The 18,658-nt window shown below is 50.1% G+C and overlaps 2 protein-coding genes across 2 annotated transcripts; both read right to left on the reverse strand.

Annotated features, from left to right (window-relative positions):
* Nucleotides 1–204: 204 nt before the first annotated feature.
* Nucleotides 205–6,015, reverse strand: LOC132581363 (caveolin-3-like). Its single transcript, XM_060252582.1, has 2 exons — nt 5,864–6,015; nt 205–577 (listed from the first exon to the last, which is right to left on the reverse strand). The coding sequence occupies exons 1-2, from the start codon at nt 5,975–5,977 to the stop codon at nt 227–229; spliced, it is 465 nt and encodes a 154-aa protein (XP_060108565.1). The 5' UTR covers nt 5,978–6,015; the 3' UTR covers nt 205–226.
* A 6,173-nt stretch (nt 6,016–12,188) lies between these two features.
* Nucleotides 12,189–17,022, reverse strand: LOC132581559 (caveolin-2-like). Its single transcript, XM_060252868.1, has 3 exons — nt 16,825–17,022; nt 16,148–16,335; nt 12,189–12,376 (listed from the first exon to the last, which is right to left on the reverse strand). The coding sequence occupies exons 1-3, from the start codon at nt 16,975–16,977 to the stop codon at nt 12,226–12,228; spliced, it is 492 nt and encodes a 163-aa protein (XP_060108851.1). The 5' UTR covers nt 16,978–17,022; the 3' UTR covers nt 12,189–12,225.
* Nucleotides 17,023–18,658: the final 1,636 nt, after the last annotated feature.

The raw sequence follows: 18,658 nt of genomic DNA on the forward strand, positions 1-18,658 counted from the left end.
TTTAGCCTCCGGCTCACGCATTTTTGTCTTAGCTCAGGAAAAATGGCCCCAAACTAATTGATGCAGCAGCTCATACCTTTAATGCCACTAGCTCACAAAGCAGAAGTTTTGCTCACAAGACTCCCGACAGCTTAGAGGGAACATTGGTCAGAACAGAGGCTTGCCCTGCTTGGGGAGGTGAGAGAAGGAAGAGCGTCAGACTCCTGTCCCAGCCTGAGACGCTGCTTCAGTCCTTGGCCCGTTCCTTGCGCAGGGCGACCCGCACGTCGCTGCAGACCCTGCCCACGGCTTCGAAGAGTGGGTCGCAGAAGGTGCGTATGCACAGGGCGTAGCAGCGGCCGCAGCACTGGATCTCGATGAGGTAGCTCTTGACGCAGGGCACGGCCCCCCAGATGTGGCAGAAGGAGACGCAGGCGAAGAGGAAGCCCCACAGCAAGGCCAGGGGGACGCCCAGCGCCCCTGAAAGGATCCGGTAGCACCAGTATTTGCTGACGGTGAAGGTGGTGTTGCTGGCCTTCCACACCCCGTCGAAGCTGTGGGTACCCTCCGGCTCGGCGATCACGTCTTCAAAGTCCACCTAGAGGAGGAAAAGCCAGGAATCTTTTAAATCAGGTATATGCCCAGGTGTTTTTTTTTTAAAGCAGGAATGCACAGGGATGCAGTTCTGGCTGGCTTTGTAAGGGGTGTGGCCTGATATGCAAATGAGTTCCTGCTGGGGGGGTTTCCTAAAAGAAAGCCCTGTGCGAAACAATGGTGGCGTGTGGCCTAATATGCAAATGAGTTCCTGCTGGACCTTTTCCAGTAAAAGCCTGGCGTGAAACAATGGCGCTGTCAGAGGTGTGTGGCCTAATATGCAAATGAGTTCCTGCTGAACTTTTTCTATTAAAAGCCCAGCATGAAACAGTGGCGCTGTCAGAGGTGTGTGGCCTAATACGCAAATGGGTTCCTGCTGGACCTTTTTCTAGTAAAAGCCCTGTGTGAAATGAGTTCCTGCTGGGGGTTTTTCCTACAAGAAAGCCCTGCACAAAACAATGGTGGTCAGAGGTGTGGCCTAATATGCAAATGAGTTCCTGCCGGACTTTTCCCTACTAAAAGCCCGATGTGGAACAATGGTGCTGTCGGGTGTGTGGCCTAATATGCAAATGAGTTTCCACTGGCCTTTATTCAAAAAGCCCAGTGTGGAACAATGGTGCTGGCAGGGGTGTGGCCAAATATGCAAATGAGTTCCCGCTGGGCTTTTTAAGCCCTGAGCATGGGGAACGCAGCCACAAAATGGCTGCCGCGGGAAGTGGAGCCATTCACAAAACGGCAGCCGCAGCTCACCTTCAATCACACAGTAAAGATGCTTGTGCTCTGGTAGCAGCTGCTACCGAAGCAATGTTTTTAAAAATCCACACAGCCGCTCTATCTACACAGCGTACCTGCTCACAAACGGACAAACCGCTTGACAAATATTAGCTCCCCGTTCATGACCAGAGAGCAGGCTGTGAGCTAGGGTTGCCAATCTCCTGGTGCGGGGAGGGGATCCCTTGGTTTGGAGACCCTCCCCCCACTTCGGGGTCATCAGAAAGTGGGGGGGAGGGAAATGTCTGCTGGGCACTCCATTGTTCCCAATGGAGATCAATTCCCATAGGGTATAATGGAGAATTGATCCATGGAAATCTGGGGCTCTGGGGGAGGGGCCCTGTTTTTTGAGGTAGAGGCACCAGATTTGCAGCATGGTATCCAATGCCTCTCCCCAAAGTTTCTTCCTCCAAGTTTCAAAAAGATTGAAGAAGAAGATATTGGATTTATATCCCACCCTCCACTCCGAAGAGTCCCAGAGCGGCTCACAATCTCCTTTCTCTTTCTCCCCCACAACAGGCACCCTGTGAGGTAGATGAAGATATTGGATTTATATCCTGCCCTCCACTCCGAAGAGTCTCACAGCAGCTCACAATCTCCTTTCCCTTCCTCCCCCACAACACACACCCTGTGAGGTAGATGAAGATATTGGATTTATATCCCACCTTCCACTCCAAAGGGTCTCAGAGCGGCTCACAATCTCCTTTACCTTCCTCCCCCACAACAGACACCCTGTGAGGTGGGCAGGGCTGAGAGGGCTCTCACAGCAGCTGCCCTTTCAAGGACAACCTCCGTGAGAGCTATAGCTGACCCAAGGTTATTCCAGGAGGTGCATTTGGAGGAGTGGGGAATCGAACCCGGTTCTCCCAGATAAGAGTCCGCTCACTTAACCACTACACCAAACTGGCTCCCCCTGATTGGATCAGGGGGTCCAATTCTATGAGCCCCTAAAGAAGGTGCCCCTATCCTTCATTATTTCCGATGGAGGGAAGGCATTGAAAAGGTGTGCAGTACCTTTAAATGTGATGGCCAGAATTCCCTTTGGAGTTCAATGAGGCTTCTCACACCCTTGCTCCTGGCTCCACCCCCACAGTCCCCAGCTACTTCTTAAATTGGACTTGGCAACCCTACCGGAGCCAAACCGAATGGGTATTTGAAGAGGCCTACTCCAGACCTTGCATTATCTACATTAAACTGGAGATAGTTCTACCAGGAAAGGGTGGGCTAGAAATATGACAGTGGATGAGCAAAGATCAAGTTAAAGTTAGCGAAATATGACTGGTATTAAGTGAGCTAAGCCAGAGGATTACCCTTCTGGCGTGCCGTTTGCTATTTTCTTCACTCGGCGTTCTTTTTATAGTTACGGTGGCTTCCTTGGAACATGAAGTAAGAAGCTGTTCATAGAGACTGAAGCTGGAAAAGATAACCAGCAACAGGGCTTCTTTTGAGCAGGAACACAGTTAGGTCTGGCTTCATGTCAGGAGTGTGGCCTAATATGCAAATGAGTTCCTGCTGGGCTGTGTCTACAAAAAAAAAAACCCTGACCAGCATAGGGTTGCCAATCCCCAGGTGGGGGCAGGGGATCTCACAGTGGGGGCAGGGGATCTCACAGTTTGGAGGCCCTCCCCCCGCTTCAGGGTCATCAAAAAGCGGGGGAGAGGAGGGAAATGTCAGCTGGGCACGCCATTATTCCCTATGGAGACTTATTCCCATAGGAAATAAAGGAGAATTGATCTGCGAGTATCTGAGGCTCTGGAGGGGGGTTGTTTTTTGAGGTAGAGGCACCAAATTTGCAGCCAAGCATCCAGTGCGTCTCCCCAAATTACCCCCCAAGTTTCAAAAAGATTGGACTAAGGGGTCCAATTCTATGAGCCCCAAAAGAAGGTGCCCCTATCCTTCATTATTTCCTATGGAAGGAAAGTATTTAAAAAGGTGGACGGTCCCTTTAAATGTGATGTTCAGAACTCCCTTTGGAGTTCAATGATGCTTGTCACACCTTTGCTCCTGGCTCCACCCCCAATGTCTCCTGGCTCCACCCCCAAAGTCTCCTGGCTCCACCTCCAAAGCCCCCAGATATTTCTTGAAATTGCACTAGGCAACCCTAGACCAGCAACTATCCAAACGTCCTTTCAACTTGACCAAGTGTCCTTTCAATTTGTTAATTTCACCGTTTTGCTATCGGATTAGAACTCTGTACCATTTTGCAGGCTTCACCACTGCCCACGAGCGATATGCAGTTCTGCTCACTGTACACCATTCCTTCGTCTGAAGAAGTCTGCATGCATACGGAAGCTGACATTCTGAATAAAGCTTGGTCAGTCTTAAAGGTGCTGCCGGACTCCTGCTTTGTTCTATCTCACTTCCTAATCTAAGCCGTGAAAACTAAGCCGTAACTAAGCCGTGAAAACTAAGCCGTAACAGGAGCTCCTTTGCATATTAGGCCACACCTCCCTGGTGTAGCCAATCCTCCAAGAGCTTACAGGGCTCTTCGTACAGGGCTTACAATAAGCTCCAGGAGAATTGGCTACATCAGGGGTAGAATTCTAGCAAGAGCTCCTTTGCATATTAGGCCACACACCCCTGATGTAACCAATCATCCTGGAGCTTACAAAAAAAGATCCTTGTAAGCTCTCGGAAGATTGGCTACATCAGGGGGTGTGTCCTAATATGCAAAGGAGCTCCTGCTAGAATTCTACCCCTGGGCCACACACCCCTGATGTAGCCAATCCTCCTGGAGCTTACAGTAGGCCCCGTGAGAAAAGCCCTGTAAGCTCTTGGAGGATTGGCTACATCAGGGGGTGTGGCCTAATATGCAAAGGAGCTCCTGCTAGAATTCTACCCCTGATGTAGCCAATCCTCCTGGAGCTTAAAGTAGGCCCCATGAGAAGAGCCCTGTAAGCTCTTGGAGGATTGGCTGCTACAGGGGAGTGTGGCTTAATATGCAAAGGAATTCCTGCTACAAAAAAAGTCCTGGAGGCCAGAATGGGACAGTCAATCAACCATGCAATAGGAATTGGGGTGGTAGAACCAACCTAGGGCTGCCAAGTCCCTGGTCCGGTCTGGGATTCCCCTGCCCAGGAAGTTCCCAACCCGCCAGCCCACATTGGAAGTGATGTCATTATGCTGGTAACGTCGCTCACAGCCACTCTCGGCATTTCTGGGAAAACTCTATGGCAGGGGTGGCCAACGGGAGCTCTCCAGGTCTTTTTTGCCTACAACTCCCATCAGCCCCAGCCATTGGCCATGCCGGCTGGGGCCGATGGAAGTTGTAGGCAAAAAAACATCTGGAGAGTGACCATTGGCCACCCCTGCTCTATGGTTTTCCTGGACGCTCTAGCCATTTGGGAGGGAAAACTCTATGGTACAATAGGAGAACACAGGGGGGACTTGGCAGTCCTAAACCAACCAGAACTCTAAAAACGGAACTGAAGCAAAGCCTAAGCAGAGGTCTTCATGTGACCCATTCAAGGATGACACATTCAAGGATGACACATTCAAGGTGCTTGGGTTTAGGCCACACCTCCTTGATGTAGCCAATCCTCCAAGAGCATACAATAGGCCGTGTACTAAGAGCCCTGTAAGCTCCAAGAGGATTGGCTACATCAGGGAGGTGTGGCCTGATATGCAAAGGAGCTCTTGCGACAAAAAAAAAGCCCTGCAAGGATCACAAAATTCCATAGCAGGTGCCTAGTTTCTATAAAATAAACCCAGTAGCATAGACCACAGTCCCTAAGAGCTTATCTAAGCAACTTTGCAAATCATTTAGTATCGTAGAAATCGGCCAAGAAAACCTTCAATAGCGTGGAAGCCAATAGCATCCCTGGGGGAATAACATCCTATGGAGGCCCCGTGGCTCAGTGGCAGAGCCTCTGCTTGGCATGCAGAAGGTCCCAGGTTCAGTCCCCGGCATCCAGTTAAAAGGACCAGGCAGGAGGGGATGGGAAAGACCTTGACCCAAGTCCACCATCTTAATTCAAAGGACCCCCCCCAACCCCCCCCCCCCCCAAAATCTCCAGGTAGGGATGCCAGCCTCCAGGTGGGACCTGGGGATCCCCCAGAATTCCAGCTCCTCTCCAGACTGCAGAGCTCAGTTCCCCTAGAGGAAAGGGCTGCTTTGGTGGGGGGACTCTGTGGCCTTGTGCCCCACTGAGGTTCAGGGATGCCAGCCTCCAGGTCGGACCTGGACTACAGAGATCACTTCCCCTGGAGGAAAGGGCTGCTTTGGAGGGGGGACTCTGTGGCCTTGTGCCCCACTGAGGTTCAGGGATGCCAGCCTCCAGGTGGGACCAGGGGATCCCCCGGAATTCCAGCTCCTCTCCAGACTGCAGAGCTCAGTTCCCCTGGAGGAAAGGGCTGCTTTGGAGGGGGGGCTTGTCCCACACAGAGGTCCCTGACCTCCCCAGGCTCCATCCCCAAATCTCCAGGACTTTCCCAGCCTGGAGCTGGCAACCCCATTCCCCCATCCCCTGTGAGCAGCCAACCAGATTTTTGCCCTCTTATTTCCTGGAGCGGTTCTTACCTTGACCACCTCTTGGTTGATTTGCTTGGGGTCTCTCTCCACCAAATCGATCTCTTTGGTGAGGAGGTCCCGGGACTCACCCTTCCCCACGGGCAGCTCTTCTTGCTGTGCCATCGCTGGGGCCTGGTTCCTGGGCCGGGCTCCTTCGCCTCTGAAGGGGAGATCCCAGTTGTCTCTGGCTGTCAGGCCCAAGCTGCCTCCCGCCCACCCACCCCCTCACCTGTTAACTGTTTCCTGACTGCAGATTCTAGCGAGAGCAGCGCCTTCCCAAAATAGTCCAGCTCTGAGAGAGGAACGGGGCAGGGCCGGGCCGTTTATAGGAAGGCCTTTCTGTAGCCCCCTCCCAACCTCTCCTGGTTTTTTGGAGATGCTGTCCCCGCTCATTCCTGTCCACTCCTCTCTTTTAGAACTGTCCAGTTAAAACTGTATTAGAAGAAGAAGACTGCAGATTTATACCCCACCCTTCTCTCTGAATCAGAGACTCGGAGCGGCTGACAATCTCCTATATCTTCTCCCCCCGCAACAGACACCCTGTGAGGTGGGTGGGGCTGAGAGAGCTCTCAAAGCAGCTGCCCTTTCAAGGACAGAATCTCAGAGTGGCCTACAATCTCCTATATCTTCTCCCCCCGCAACAGACACCCTGTGAGGTGGGTGGGGCTGAGAGAGCTCTCCCAGAAGCTGCCCTTTCAAGGACAGAGTCTCAGAGCGGCCTACAATATCTTATATCTTCTCCCCCCACAACAGACACCCTGTGAGGTGGGTGGGGCTGAGAGAGCTCTCACAGCAGCTGCCCTTTCAAGGACAGAGTCTCAGAGCGGCCTACAATCTCCTATATCTTCTCCCCCCCTGTGAGGTAGGTGGGGCTGAGAGAGCTCTCACAGCAACCTCCCTCTCAAGGACAACCTCTGAGAGAACTATGGCTAACCCAAGGCCATTCCAGCAGCTGCAAGTGGGGGATCAAACCCCAGTTTATTTAACTGTCTCTTGATAACTGACACCTTTTGCTCTGAATTATTGCTTCAAAATCTGGAGACAATGTCTGTGCTGTAGCAATCTTGAGCATGCTGTTCAGGTGTTGTTTAGTGGGGGGTATAAGTTGCAAACCTACTTTGATTTATTGACATTCTTTACAGAAATCTCATGGTCAATGCTTTGAGCCTAAGACCCAGGGGAGAACATGAAATGGCTGGGCATTGCAAGCTTTTGAACATAAGTTCCTTCAAGTGGTCCAGCCAATGGAGAAAATGGAGGCTTTGCTCTGTAGCTTGATTGAGCAAGCCTTGCAAAGACAGTTGTGATGCAGAAGGAAGCAAGGGAGAAAGAGAAGGAAGCAGACAACAGTGAGTTGCTCGTGGGCCTGATAGCAGCCCTCTGGGGGCCTGATTCAGCCCTTGGGCCGCATGTTTGACACCCATGTCTTAGATCATCCAAACTTCTACATCTCCTAGGACAGAGGTGTCGAACTCATTTGTTATGAGGGCCGGATCTGACATAAATGAGACCTTGTTGGGCCAGGCCATGCTGGGCCGGGCCATGTGTGTTCCTATCCAAGTTTAGAGCAGAAATATAAACTTTATAAAGGACACAGACAAACACAATTAAATGCTTTTTTAAAAAAAAAATTAAAATAAAACATGCTTAAAACATTAGCGCTCGTTGGTCTTAAATGTGCTTTCTTTGTATTTCTCCCATGGGATCCAGGGAACTGGGCAAGGGAAGCTCTGGCTCTTTCCTTCCTTCTCCAGGGAGAGAAGCTTGGCTCAGTAGCTCTGCTGTATGATTGAGAGAGCCTGGAAAAACAAGCTCTGCCTTCCCCTTTTAAAGGAAAATAGAGGTTTTGCTCTGTAGCTCCTATGCGATTGAGCAAGCCTGGCAAAGCAAGCTGTGATGCAGAAGGAAGCAAGAGAGAGGGAGAAGGAAGCAGATGACAGCCAGTTGCTCGGGGGCCTGATTCAGCCCCTGAGCAGCATGTTTGACACCCCTGTCCTAGGCTCTACTGTTCCTCCAGGGAAACTGGTCTCTGCAATCTGGGGGATCAGTTGTATTTCGAAGAGAACACAGCTCATGCATCTACAACACAGTAGACACTGAAATTTTTGTCCTTTGGCTTAGCAGCAGTGGAACGCCTCTGGCACGTGTCAAGGGCTGGCACACAGATGCCCCCTTTGGCACTGAGATGTGTCCGATTGAGGGACGAGTCCACACCAGCCGTCTCCTCCCCTGCGCTGCTGCTTCTGGGGTTGGTGGCAGCTGTCCACCGGCAGGCATCCCGTGCATCAACCCGGCTGGGAAAGGGAGGTATGTGCCAGTAATGGTATGCTCACTCCATAAGTGCACGCAGCAGGCAGGCGGCCAGCCAGAGCTGTTCTGATGGGCGACACCAGCTGAAGATTCTCTGGCAGCAACATGCAAAGGGAAAGGAAGCATCTCAGGGTGGGGTTTTTGGCTCTCTGTGTGTGCAAATGTTTGGAAGGGGTGGGAGAACGGAGGGAGGACAGATGAAACAGCCAAAGCGTGTTTACTCTACGTTCGATGCAACCTGTGTAAAGCGTGGTCAGGCTGCAAACAATTTAAGGCAATCTTGTAGGGTTCTCCAGGCAAGAGGTGCTTGGCCACCGGCTGTCTCTGCGTAGCAACCCTGGACTTCCTTGGTGGTCTCCCATCCAAGGGCTAACTGGGACTGACCCTGCTCAGCTTCCGAGATCTGATGTGATCAGATTAGCCTGGCCTGGGAGTGGCCAAACCTGATTAACATATGAGCATATGAAGCTGCCTTCTACTGAATCAGACCCTGGGTCCATCAAAGTCAGTATTGTCTTCTCAGACTGGCAGCGGCTCTCCAGGGTCTCAAGCTGAGGTTTTTCACACCTATTTGCCTGGACCCTTTTTTGGAGATGCCAGGGATTGAACCTGGGACCTTCCGCTTCCCAAGCAGATGCTCAACCACTGAGCCACCGTCCCTCCACTTAACGTAAGAGCCACGTATCATAAATGTCAGATGTTTGAGAGCCGCAAGACATGGAGGACAGAACCTGTCCATGTGGCACTGATGAGGCGGAATCTATAGAACATGTACTATTCTGTTGTTGTTACTGTCAGGAAGTTCGATCTAATGTAATTTCCCCTCTGCTTAATAATTACTTCGGTTGTTCTGTTGCAAATATTTTAAGGAAGCTTTTGATGGGTGCGAATCCACAGGCCACTATTAGCGGTGCTAAATTTTTCTCAGCAGCTTGTAGAATTCGGCGTGAAATTTTAGGTGTAGATTCTAAATTTTAGAGCTCTGTAACAGGTCCAGATTTTAAATTCTTATGTATGGATTTTAAATGTTTAATCTTAGAGATATTCCTGTTATATTTGGATCAATTTTATCCTTAAATTATTGAATGGTTTTTGCTTTTGACTTGTACTGGTCATTGGCCCAATAAATTGATTGATTGATTGAGAGCCGCAAGACATGAACGTCAGATGTTTGAGAGCTGCAAGGGAAGGAAGGAAGGCAGGCAAATAGATGGGAGAGGTGGAAAGAAAGCAACTTTAGCTTTAAATGCATTCTCCAAACTGCCAGCTGACTTGGCTTGAAGAAGTGATTTAAGGAGACAAATGCCTTCTCCAAGCCAGCCAATGGGGTGGTGGGGGCCTCAAGAGCCACACAAAAATGTGTGAAAAAGCCAAATGTGGCTTCTGAGCCGCAGTTTGGCCACTCCTGTCCTGGACCATCAAAGTCATGTCAGAGACAAGCTGAGGTGGTCGGCCATTGGCTTCCTCTGCAGAGCAACCCTAGACTTCCTTGGAGGTCTACCGTTCAAGTCCTAACCAGGGCTGACCTTGCTTAGCTCCCAGGGTCTGATGTGATTGGGCTAGCCTGGACCATCCGGGTCAGGTCAGAGACAAGCTGAAGTGGTTTGCCATTGCCATGTAACATCTTTCGTTGGAAATGACTCTCAGCATCCTGCAAACTCTCAGCATTCTGCAACCAAAATAACCCTCAACATCCTGCAAACTCTCAGCATTCTGCAACCAAAATGACCCTCAACATCCTGCAAAATCTCAACATTCTGCAACCAAAATGACCCTCAACATCCTGCAAACTCTCAGCATTCTGCAACCAAAATGACCCTCAACATCTTGCAAACTCTCAACATTCTGCAACCAAAATGACCCTCAACATCCTGCAAACTCTCAGCATTCTGCAACCAGAATGACCCTCAACATCCTGCAAAATCTCAACATTCTGCAACCAAAACGACTCTCAACAGCCTGTAAACTCTCAGCATTCTGCAACCAAAATGACCCTCAACATCCTGCAAAATCTCAACATTCTGCAACCAAAATGACTCCGCAGAGCAACCCTGGACTTCCTTGGGGTCTCCGATCCAAGTACTAACAAGGGCTGACTCTGCTTAGCCTCTAAGATTAGGCTAGACTGGGACACCCAGAGCAGAGATGTTCAGAGGTCACTTGCTATCACCTCCCTGTGGCTAGCAGCGAGAAGCCCCACACCCCAACAGGCATGATGCAGTGCAACGTCCCTGAAGTGATGACATCCCACAGAAGGGACATCATCACACAGACCAGGTTTGCTGTGGAGACAGAAGTAATTCCACAGTCAACACTCCCACTAACCAGAGCTGAGTTAGACAGAGCATCCCAGACAGGAACCAAAATCCATGAAACATCTTTCGTTCGCAGTGACTCTCAACATCCTGCAAACTCTCAGCATTCTGCAGCCAAAATAACTCTTAACATCCCGCAAACTTTCAGCATTCTGCAACCAAATGACTCTCAACCAGTATTCCCTCTAAACTGAGTTAGTTTGAGCTAGCTCACAGATTTTTAGCCTCCAGCTCACACATTTTCATCTTAGCTCAGGAAAAAATGCCCCCAGAGCAAACTAATTGATGCAGCAGCTCACAACTTTAATGGCAGTAGTTCACAAAATAGAATTTTTGCTCGCTAAACTCTACAGCTTAGAGGGAACATTGCTCTCAACATCCTGCAAACTCTCAGCATTCTGCAACCAAAATAACTCACAACACCCTGCAAACTCTCAACATTCTGCAACCAAAATGAATCTCAACATCCTGCAGCCTCTCAACATTCTGCAACTAATATGACTCTCAACATCCTGCAAACTCTCAACATTCTGCAACCAAAATGACTCTCAACATCTTGCAAACTCTCAGCATTCTGCAACCGATATGACTCTCAACATCCTGCAGATCTCAACATTCTGCAACCAATATGACTCTCAACATCCTGCAAACTCTCAGCATTCTGCAACCAATATGACTCTCAGCATCCTGCAGACTCTCAACATCCTGCAACCAAAATGACTCTCAACATCCTGCAAACTCTCAACATTTTACAACCGAAATGACTCTCAATGTCCTGCAAATTCTCAGCATTCTGCAACGAAATGACTCTCAACATTCTGCAGGCCTGATGAAGAGGTTTGATGAACACAAAAGCCTGCAGAACGTCGAGAGACATTTTGGTTGGCCCCCAATGGAAGATGTTACACAGATTTTGCTCTGGATTCTAATGGCCCAATACAGACGTTTCACAATTTTAAAATCTCAGAAAGGCCCTCTTTCCCCCATCCCTCAATTAGTGCTGGTTTGGGGGCAGAAAACCAGGTGAAATCATGGTTGAGACAAATGTTGTCATTTTATTAAAAGGCTGAGGCTGCATACAATTCAAATGCCAGCTAAGAGAAGGAAGGCTGGAGAAGGGAAAAGGTTTCTTCCCACAGAACTGCAGGATCTGTTCTTCCAAAACCCAGCATTGTGTGTGGTGTTGACCCCTCTCTGCAGTTCCCCCACCCACAAATGCCTGCTTTGGGGAGCTAATCCCAAAGGCCCACCTGATCCCTAACTAGACTTGCCAACCTCCAGGTGGGGCCTGGAGATCCCCCAGAATCACCACTAATCTCCAGGCTACGGCAATCAGTTCCCCTGGAGAAAATGGCACCTTTGAAAGGGGGATTCTGTGTCAGTTTGCCAGGTCCAATTGAAGAAATATCTGGGGACTTTGGGGGTGGAGCCAGGAGATTTTGGGGGTGGAGCCAGGAGCAAGGGTGTGACAAGCACCATTGAACTCCAAAGGGAGTCCTCGCCGTCGCAATTAAAGTTCTGCCTCCAAACTTAGAAAAGGCATCCGTCCAGAGCAGCCCGCAAAAGTCCGCTTTTTCTTGCCCTCCGATTTGCTTCCCTTTCCCAGTTTCACACCCCCACCCTAAGCCCGAAGTTCACAGTTCCCATTCAGTGTGTCCTCTCGTGTGGAATTGAGCATCAGCGTTGGATCCGTCCGAAGAGGAGGGGGAACAGAGTTCTCGCAGGCCAGGTTTGACTCCTGGGGAGCTACTTCTGGGTGACGGTGAGGTAGATGGCGCTGCAGCAGCGTCCCAGGCTGGCAAAGAGGGGGGCGACGATGACGTCCAGGACGCTGGCCCAGAGGGTGCGGACGGGGGGCATTGCCATGGTGCACAGCTGGATGCAGGGCATCACACACCTGGGGGAAGAAGACGAGGGGGGGGGGAATTACGAAAGGCTCCCTTTCCCGTCCTCCTGCAATAGTCACCTCTCTGTTGCATAGGACACAAGGTAAGGAACCCACCCTGCAGGACAGCTGCTAAGGATTACTTAGTAAAAACACTCTAAACCGAGGTGGACAGATTCGCTTAATGTAAGAGCCACATTGAATAAATGTCAGATGTTTGAGAGCTGCAAGATGTGAACGTCAGGTGTTTGAGAGCTGCAAGGAAGGAAGGAAGGAATCAGAATAATAGAGTTGGAAGGGACCTCCATCTAGTCCAACCCCCCTGCACACTGCAGGAAACTCACAAACACCTCCCCCGAAATTCACAGGATCCCTCATTGCTGTCAGATGGCCATCCAGCCTCTGTTGAAAAACCTCCAAGGGGAGCCCACCACCTCCCAAGGAGGAAGCGTGTTCCACTGAGGAACCCCTCTGATGGTCAGGAAGTTCTTCCTAATAGAATCCTAGAGTTGGACAGAACCTCCAGGACCATCTAGTCCAACCCCCTGCACAATGCAGGAAACTCACAAACACCTCCCCCTAAATTCACAGGATCTTTATTGCTGTCAGGTGGCCATCTAGCCTCTGTTGAAAAACCTCCAAGGAAGGAGAGCCCACCACCTCCTGAACAGGGGTGGCCCAACTGTGGCTTGGGAGCCACATGTGGCTCTTTCACACATATTGTGTGGCTTTTGAAGCCCCCACTGCCCTCTTGGCCAGCTTGGAGAAGGCATTTCTCTCTTTAAATCACTTCGCCAAGCCAGCTGGCGGCTTGGAGAATGTATTTAAAGTTAAAGTTCCTTTCTTTCCATCTGTCTCTCCTCCATCTATTTTCCTTCCTTCCTTCCTTCCTTCCTTCCTTCCTTCCTTCCTTCCTTCCTTCCTTCCTTCCTTCCTTCCTTCCTTCCTTCCTTCCTTCCTCCCTCCCTCCCTCCCTCTTTCCTTCCTTTCTTTCCTGTCTTGCAGCTTTCGAACACCTGACGTTCACGTCTTGCGGCTCTCAAACATCTGACATTTATTCTATGTGGCTCTTACATTAAGCAAATTCGGCCACCCCTGCTATAGAGTGACAATAGCCGGCTTGGAGAGAACCAATGACTAACATCACACACATTCCAAGACTTGCACCCCAAGGTTTTCAGCAACGGTGTTGTTATTCTCTTTGGATGGTGTGATGTGGCTGCAACAGCTCAACTAACCTGACCTCTCTGTCCCGTTCAAATTCCCGGCAGAAAGACGCCTGCAGCCAAAATAGCAGAGAGGCACCGTTGTGGCATCTTTAGCCTAACAATTTAATCGCTGCATAACATTTTACGAGCCAGCGCCCTGACAACGTGGCTTTTGGCTTGCAAATATTTATGCTAAAATAAAATGCGCTGGTCTTTCAGGGATCACGTTTTATCCTGTTTAAGCAAATAGGCTCCAATCCTCTCGGGCCATCCTTTTCTTGTCCAGCAGAGGGCGCTGCAGACAGAAGCTTGTTCCTGTAGTCTTGAGCTGCACCATGACCTATGGCGAACCAGCAGAGAAAGAGAAGAGGGCTGCAATAAAGTCTGCCCTCTGGTGGCCTGTTTTGGGGGCTGCACGAGGGCTGCAACTTAATCTTGAGACTTGCCTCAGTAGCTCTGCTGTGCGATTGAGAGAGCCTGTCAAAGCAAGCTCTGCCTCCCCCCCCCACAAGGGAGGAGCCTCAGCCAATGGAGAAAATAGAGGCTTTGTTCTGCAGCTCCTGTGCAATTGAGCAAGCCTTGCAAAGCAGAAGGAAGCAAGAAAGAGGGGGAAGGAAGCAGATGGCAGCCAGTTGCTCGGGGGCCTGATAGGAGCAACCGAGGCAGACTGCATGTTTGACACCCCTGTGTTATAGGGTTCGTACATGGCTTATGCAGGACATTGCCAAGCAGTCCCTCAACCCCCTAGAGCAGGGGTGTCGAACTCATTTGTTTTGAGGGCTAGATCTGACATAAATGAGACCTTGTTGGGCCGGGCCATGTTGGGTTGGCCTGGTCATGTTAGGCAGGGCCACGTGTGTAACTATTTAAGATTAGGTAGCAGAGGTATAAATTTTATTAAAAACACAAACAAATACAAATATATATATTTTTTAAAAAACTTAAAACATGCTTGAAATGTTAGCACTCATTGGTCTTAAAGATGCTTTCTTTGTATCTCTCCCATGGGATCCAAGGGACTGGGCAAAGGAAGCTCTGGCTCTTTCCTTCCTTCCCCAGGGGACTGGGGAGGCTTCAGCCAATAGAAATAAGAGAGACTTGGCAGTAGCTCTGCTGTGCAATTGAGAGAGCCTAGCAAACAAGCTATTCCTCCCCCCTTCCTCCCCAAGGGGGGAGCCTCAGCCAGTGGAGAAAATAGAGACTTTGTTCTGTAACTCCTGTGCGATTGAGCAAGCCTGGCAAAGATAGCTCTCCCTCCCCCCCTTCCTCCCCAAGTGGGGAGCCTCAGCCAATGGAGAAAATAGAGACTTTGCTCTGTAGCTCCTGTGTGATTGAGCAAGCCTTGCAAAGCAAGCTGTGATGCAGAAGGAAGCAAGAGAGAGGGAGAAGGAAGCAGATGACAGCTATTTGCTTGGGGGCCTGATAGGAGCCCTCCGAGGGCCTGATTCAGCCCCCAAACTGCATGTTTGACACCCCTACCCTAGAGCAAAGTTTCCCCAATGTGGTGCCTGTGAGCATGTGGTGCCCAGCAGTACTTCCTTTGGTGCCTGCTGAGCTTCTTAGGAACTGGGTGGAGCCACAGTGCTGCAGTACCATGGTGACGTAGGCATTGCACGGGGGAGTCTCGCCCTAGGCCACACACCGATTTCTCCGGAGCAGGATTTTGCCAAGGAATAATCAGGATGAGTGAGCAAACTGCCATTCAGTAAAGATTGTCCTCCATTTCCAGTTTTCCCATTGGCAGCCCCCTCAAGAGCAGCACAGTTTAGAAACCACTGTGCAAAAACTTGGCCTACTGCTGTTGTTTATTTATTATGTATTAATGCATTCGTTTGCTTTACTCAATTTTTAGCCTGCCCTTCCCATAGAACAGGCTCAGGCGGGTTACATAATAGAAACAGTCAACAGTAAAAACAATAAAAGACCAATTTAAAATATATAAAATCTAAAATTACAAAGACTAAGATGGCAAATTCTACCTCACGGACATGGCCTATTGTCCGGGCCCAGCAGGTCTTGTAGCGCTGCGATGGAATGAGGGGGGAAGACTGGTAACAAGTGACACCCACTGCCTCAGCTGAAAGCCTGGCGAAAGAGCTCTGTTTTACAGGCCCTGCGGAATTGGAGCAGATTCCGCAGGGCCCGGGATCTCCAGGGGGAGCTCATTCCACCAGGCAGGGGAATGGCCACATTGGCCCTCCTCAAGGCCACATGGACGTCTCTGGGCCAGGTATTACCAAAGGTGTTGGGGTTACTGATCATAAGGACCTACGGGGCTCATACAGGGAGAGGCAATCCCAAAGGTATGCTGGCCCCTGACCGTATAGGGCTTTAAAGGTAAATACCAACACCTTGATCCGGATCTGGTACTCAATGGGTAGCCAGTGCAGTTCATCCACGCCCGTACAGGATGGGTCTGTGCCTTAAGTTCCTCCACGAAACATTAGAGGTCACTCTGGTAATGGTCAGCGAATGGACACAGTACAGGCATCAAGAGATAGGCCCATGGCTGATTCTGATATTTTGGGAATTGGCCAATTCAAGGGACTAACGTTATTTCACACATCCATCTCACCAAATATGCAGGCAACCGAGGCAGGCGAACAGAAAGCCCGAGAAGAGGGAAACAGGCACGGCACACAACAGCGAGATGATCCGGTAGCACCAGAGCCGTGAGCTCTCAAAGACGATGTCACTCCAGGTCCAGACCCGGTCGAAGCTACGGAACGAGGATGGTTCGGCAAGGATGTCGGAAAATTCCAACTGCAGTGGGTGGGAAAGCAGAATCAGGTTAGCGAGAGTTTTCCGGAAGATAGATGGGATTTTACGGGGTTTCAGAGCCAGGATTCCTGGACTCTCTGTATGGCTCTGGAACTTGAGCAAACAGTGAGCGTGGGCGAGCATGCATTCCAGTTCTGGGAGGAGTTTAGAGGTCTAATGGGGACACATTGCTCTTGCTTTGGGATGGAGATTTGACGTAATTTCCTTAAATTTCGGGAACAACCGATCTAGGGTTGCAACCAATGGGCTGATAAGTTCTTGGGAATTTGGGGATGAAACTTGGAGAGGAGCCTCAGTGAGGTATAATGCTGTAAAGTCCACCCTCTAAAGCCGCCATTTTATCCAGGGGAACCGATCTCTGTAGTCTGGAAATCAGGTGTAATTCCAGAGGATTTCCAGGACCTTCCTGCAGATTTGAAACCCTAGGCAGCCCCCATCAGTGGTAGGTTGTTCCTTGTCACCCCTTGTTACCTTGAGGTGCTGGTTGATCCCACGTGGGTCCCGGGTATCTCCTTTGGGTGGCACGTCAACTACGGATGGCAGGAGTGGCATGGATCCTGGATCCTGCAGTCGGGGTTCTTCTGGATCCAATTTGCACTCAATCAAATATTCGTCGTGGATCATCTTGCAGGGTAGGAGTGGATTTCAGGTCAGCTCTGAGAGTTCAGGAACAATCTTGGAAGGAAGAGTCCTCCACAGACTCAGAAGTAGTTCTTTGTAATTCTGCCCCCAATATTTTGTCCTTGTTCCATACACAATCTATATTGTTGGAATCGTCCTGTCTTGTTCTTATCTATCTATCTATCGAGTGCCCCTTTGCATAGCCTGCCTCTGTGCGTGTGCAGGAACCTGACTCCAGTTCTATTCTCAGCCTTGGCCGGCATAGATTGGAGAGTGGGGGCAGTCAAAGGGGGAAGGTGAAACTTTCAGCAATTGCACACCCCCGCTTGGTATTTGCAGCTACGGGGCGAGTCGGACAACTTGGGACAGGGGGTATAAATATTCCAGTGTCCCGTAGATTCTTTGCCGAGGAGTGGAAATGGGAGAGAGACTTGGTCGTCGCTAGTTTATTTTGGGAACTGGGAGCAGAATGGGGAGTCCAGTAAGCTACAAGGGATCAAAGCCAAGGAAATGGAACTGAGTTTCTACCAATGGCAGGCAGGGGGGGGGGGTGGACTGATAACACGACGCCATCTAGTGGCTACCGACAGGTGAACTTCCTGTCAGCCTTCTCCAACGTGGACGGCTTCGTTCATCAAACATTTTGCACATAGCCGTGCAGCGAATTCCACAAGCCCTAAGTGCAGTTTACGACGTGATGAATGCACACACGACTATTTGACCAGATGTGCGTACATGTAGAAGCAAGCTGCTTAGGACGTGAAATCTACAGTGAAATAAACGCGTGCAAAAATCTTCATCTGTGATTTTAGTATAGGTGTGTTTGGTGTAAGGGCATTTCTCGGGGTTAGAAGCTAAATATCAAGAGCAAACGTAGCCCCCAGAATTACAGCTCATCACCAGGTTGCAGAGATCAGTTCTCCAGGAGAAAAATCAATGCTTTGGAGGGTGGACTCTGCGGCCTTGTAACCCACTGAGGTCCTGTCCTTTCCAGGCTCTGGCCCCAAATTCCCCAGGAGTTTTCCAACCTGGAGACAACTCTACCCACCCTCATCCTCTGCTGATAGTCAGCAGAGCCATGGCAGCCCTATTTCAAGAAGAAGAAGAAGAAGAAATTGGATTTATGTCCCTTCACTCCGAGCGGCTCACAATCTCCTTTCCCTTCCTCCCCCACAACAAACACCCCGTGAGGTGGGTGGGGCTGAGAGGGCTCTCACAGCAGCTGCCCTTTCAAGGACAACTCTGTGAGAGCTGTGGCTGACCCAAGGCCATTCCAGCAGCTGCAAATGGAGGAGTGGGGAATCAAACCCTGTGAGGTGGGTGGGGCTGAGAGAGCTCTCACAGCAGCTGCCCTTCCAAGGACAACCTCTACCAGAGCTATGGCTGACCCAAGGCCATTCCAGCAGCTATATAAATCCAATGTCGTCTTCTTCTAAATCACTTATCCAAGCATTTAGAGTTGCTTTCTTTCCACCTCTCCCTCCTCCATCTATTTGCTTTCTTTCCACCTTCCTTACCGCCCTTCCTGTATTGTGGCTCTCAAACATCTGACATTTATTCCACGTGGCTCTTACGTTAAGCAAGTTTGGCCTTAGAAACTTGCAGAGATGGCTAAACTAACTTCTTTGATTAGAGAAAAGAGACGATCTACATTTATTGTTAATTAGACACTGGATTTGATGAT

Source organism: Heteronotia binoei, chromosome 13 (assembly GCF_032191835.1).
Source record: "Heteronotia binoei isolate CCM8104 ecotype False Entrance Well chromosome 13, APGP_CSIRO_Hbin_v1, whole genome shotgun sequence".
NCBI lineage: Eukaryota > Metazoa > Chordata > Lepidosauria > Squamata > Gekkonidae > Heteronotia > Heteronotia binoei.

Coding starts and splice junctions, on each gene's coding strand:
- LOC132581363 (XM_060252582.1), bottom strand. CDS start 5,977: ATGGCACAGCAAGAAGAGCTGCCCGTGGGGAAGGGTGAGTCCCGGGAC. Junction 578..5,863: donor TCAACCAAGAGGTGGTCAAG/GTAAGAACCGCT, acceptor TTCCTCCTCTAG/GTGGACTTTGAAGACGTGAT.
- LOC132581559 (XM_060252868.1), bottom strand. CDS start 16,977: ATGATCCACGACGAATATTTGATTGAGTGCAAATTGGATCCAGAAGAA. Junction 16,336..16,824: donor GGATCAACCAGCACCTCAAG/GTAACAAGGGGT, acceptor CACCCACTGCAG/TTGGAATTTTCCGACATCCT. Junction 12,377..16,147: donor CTCGGTTGCCTGCATATTTG/GTGAGATGGATG, acceptor TTCTTCCCCCAG/GTGTGTGATGCCCTGCATCC.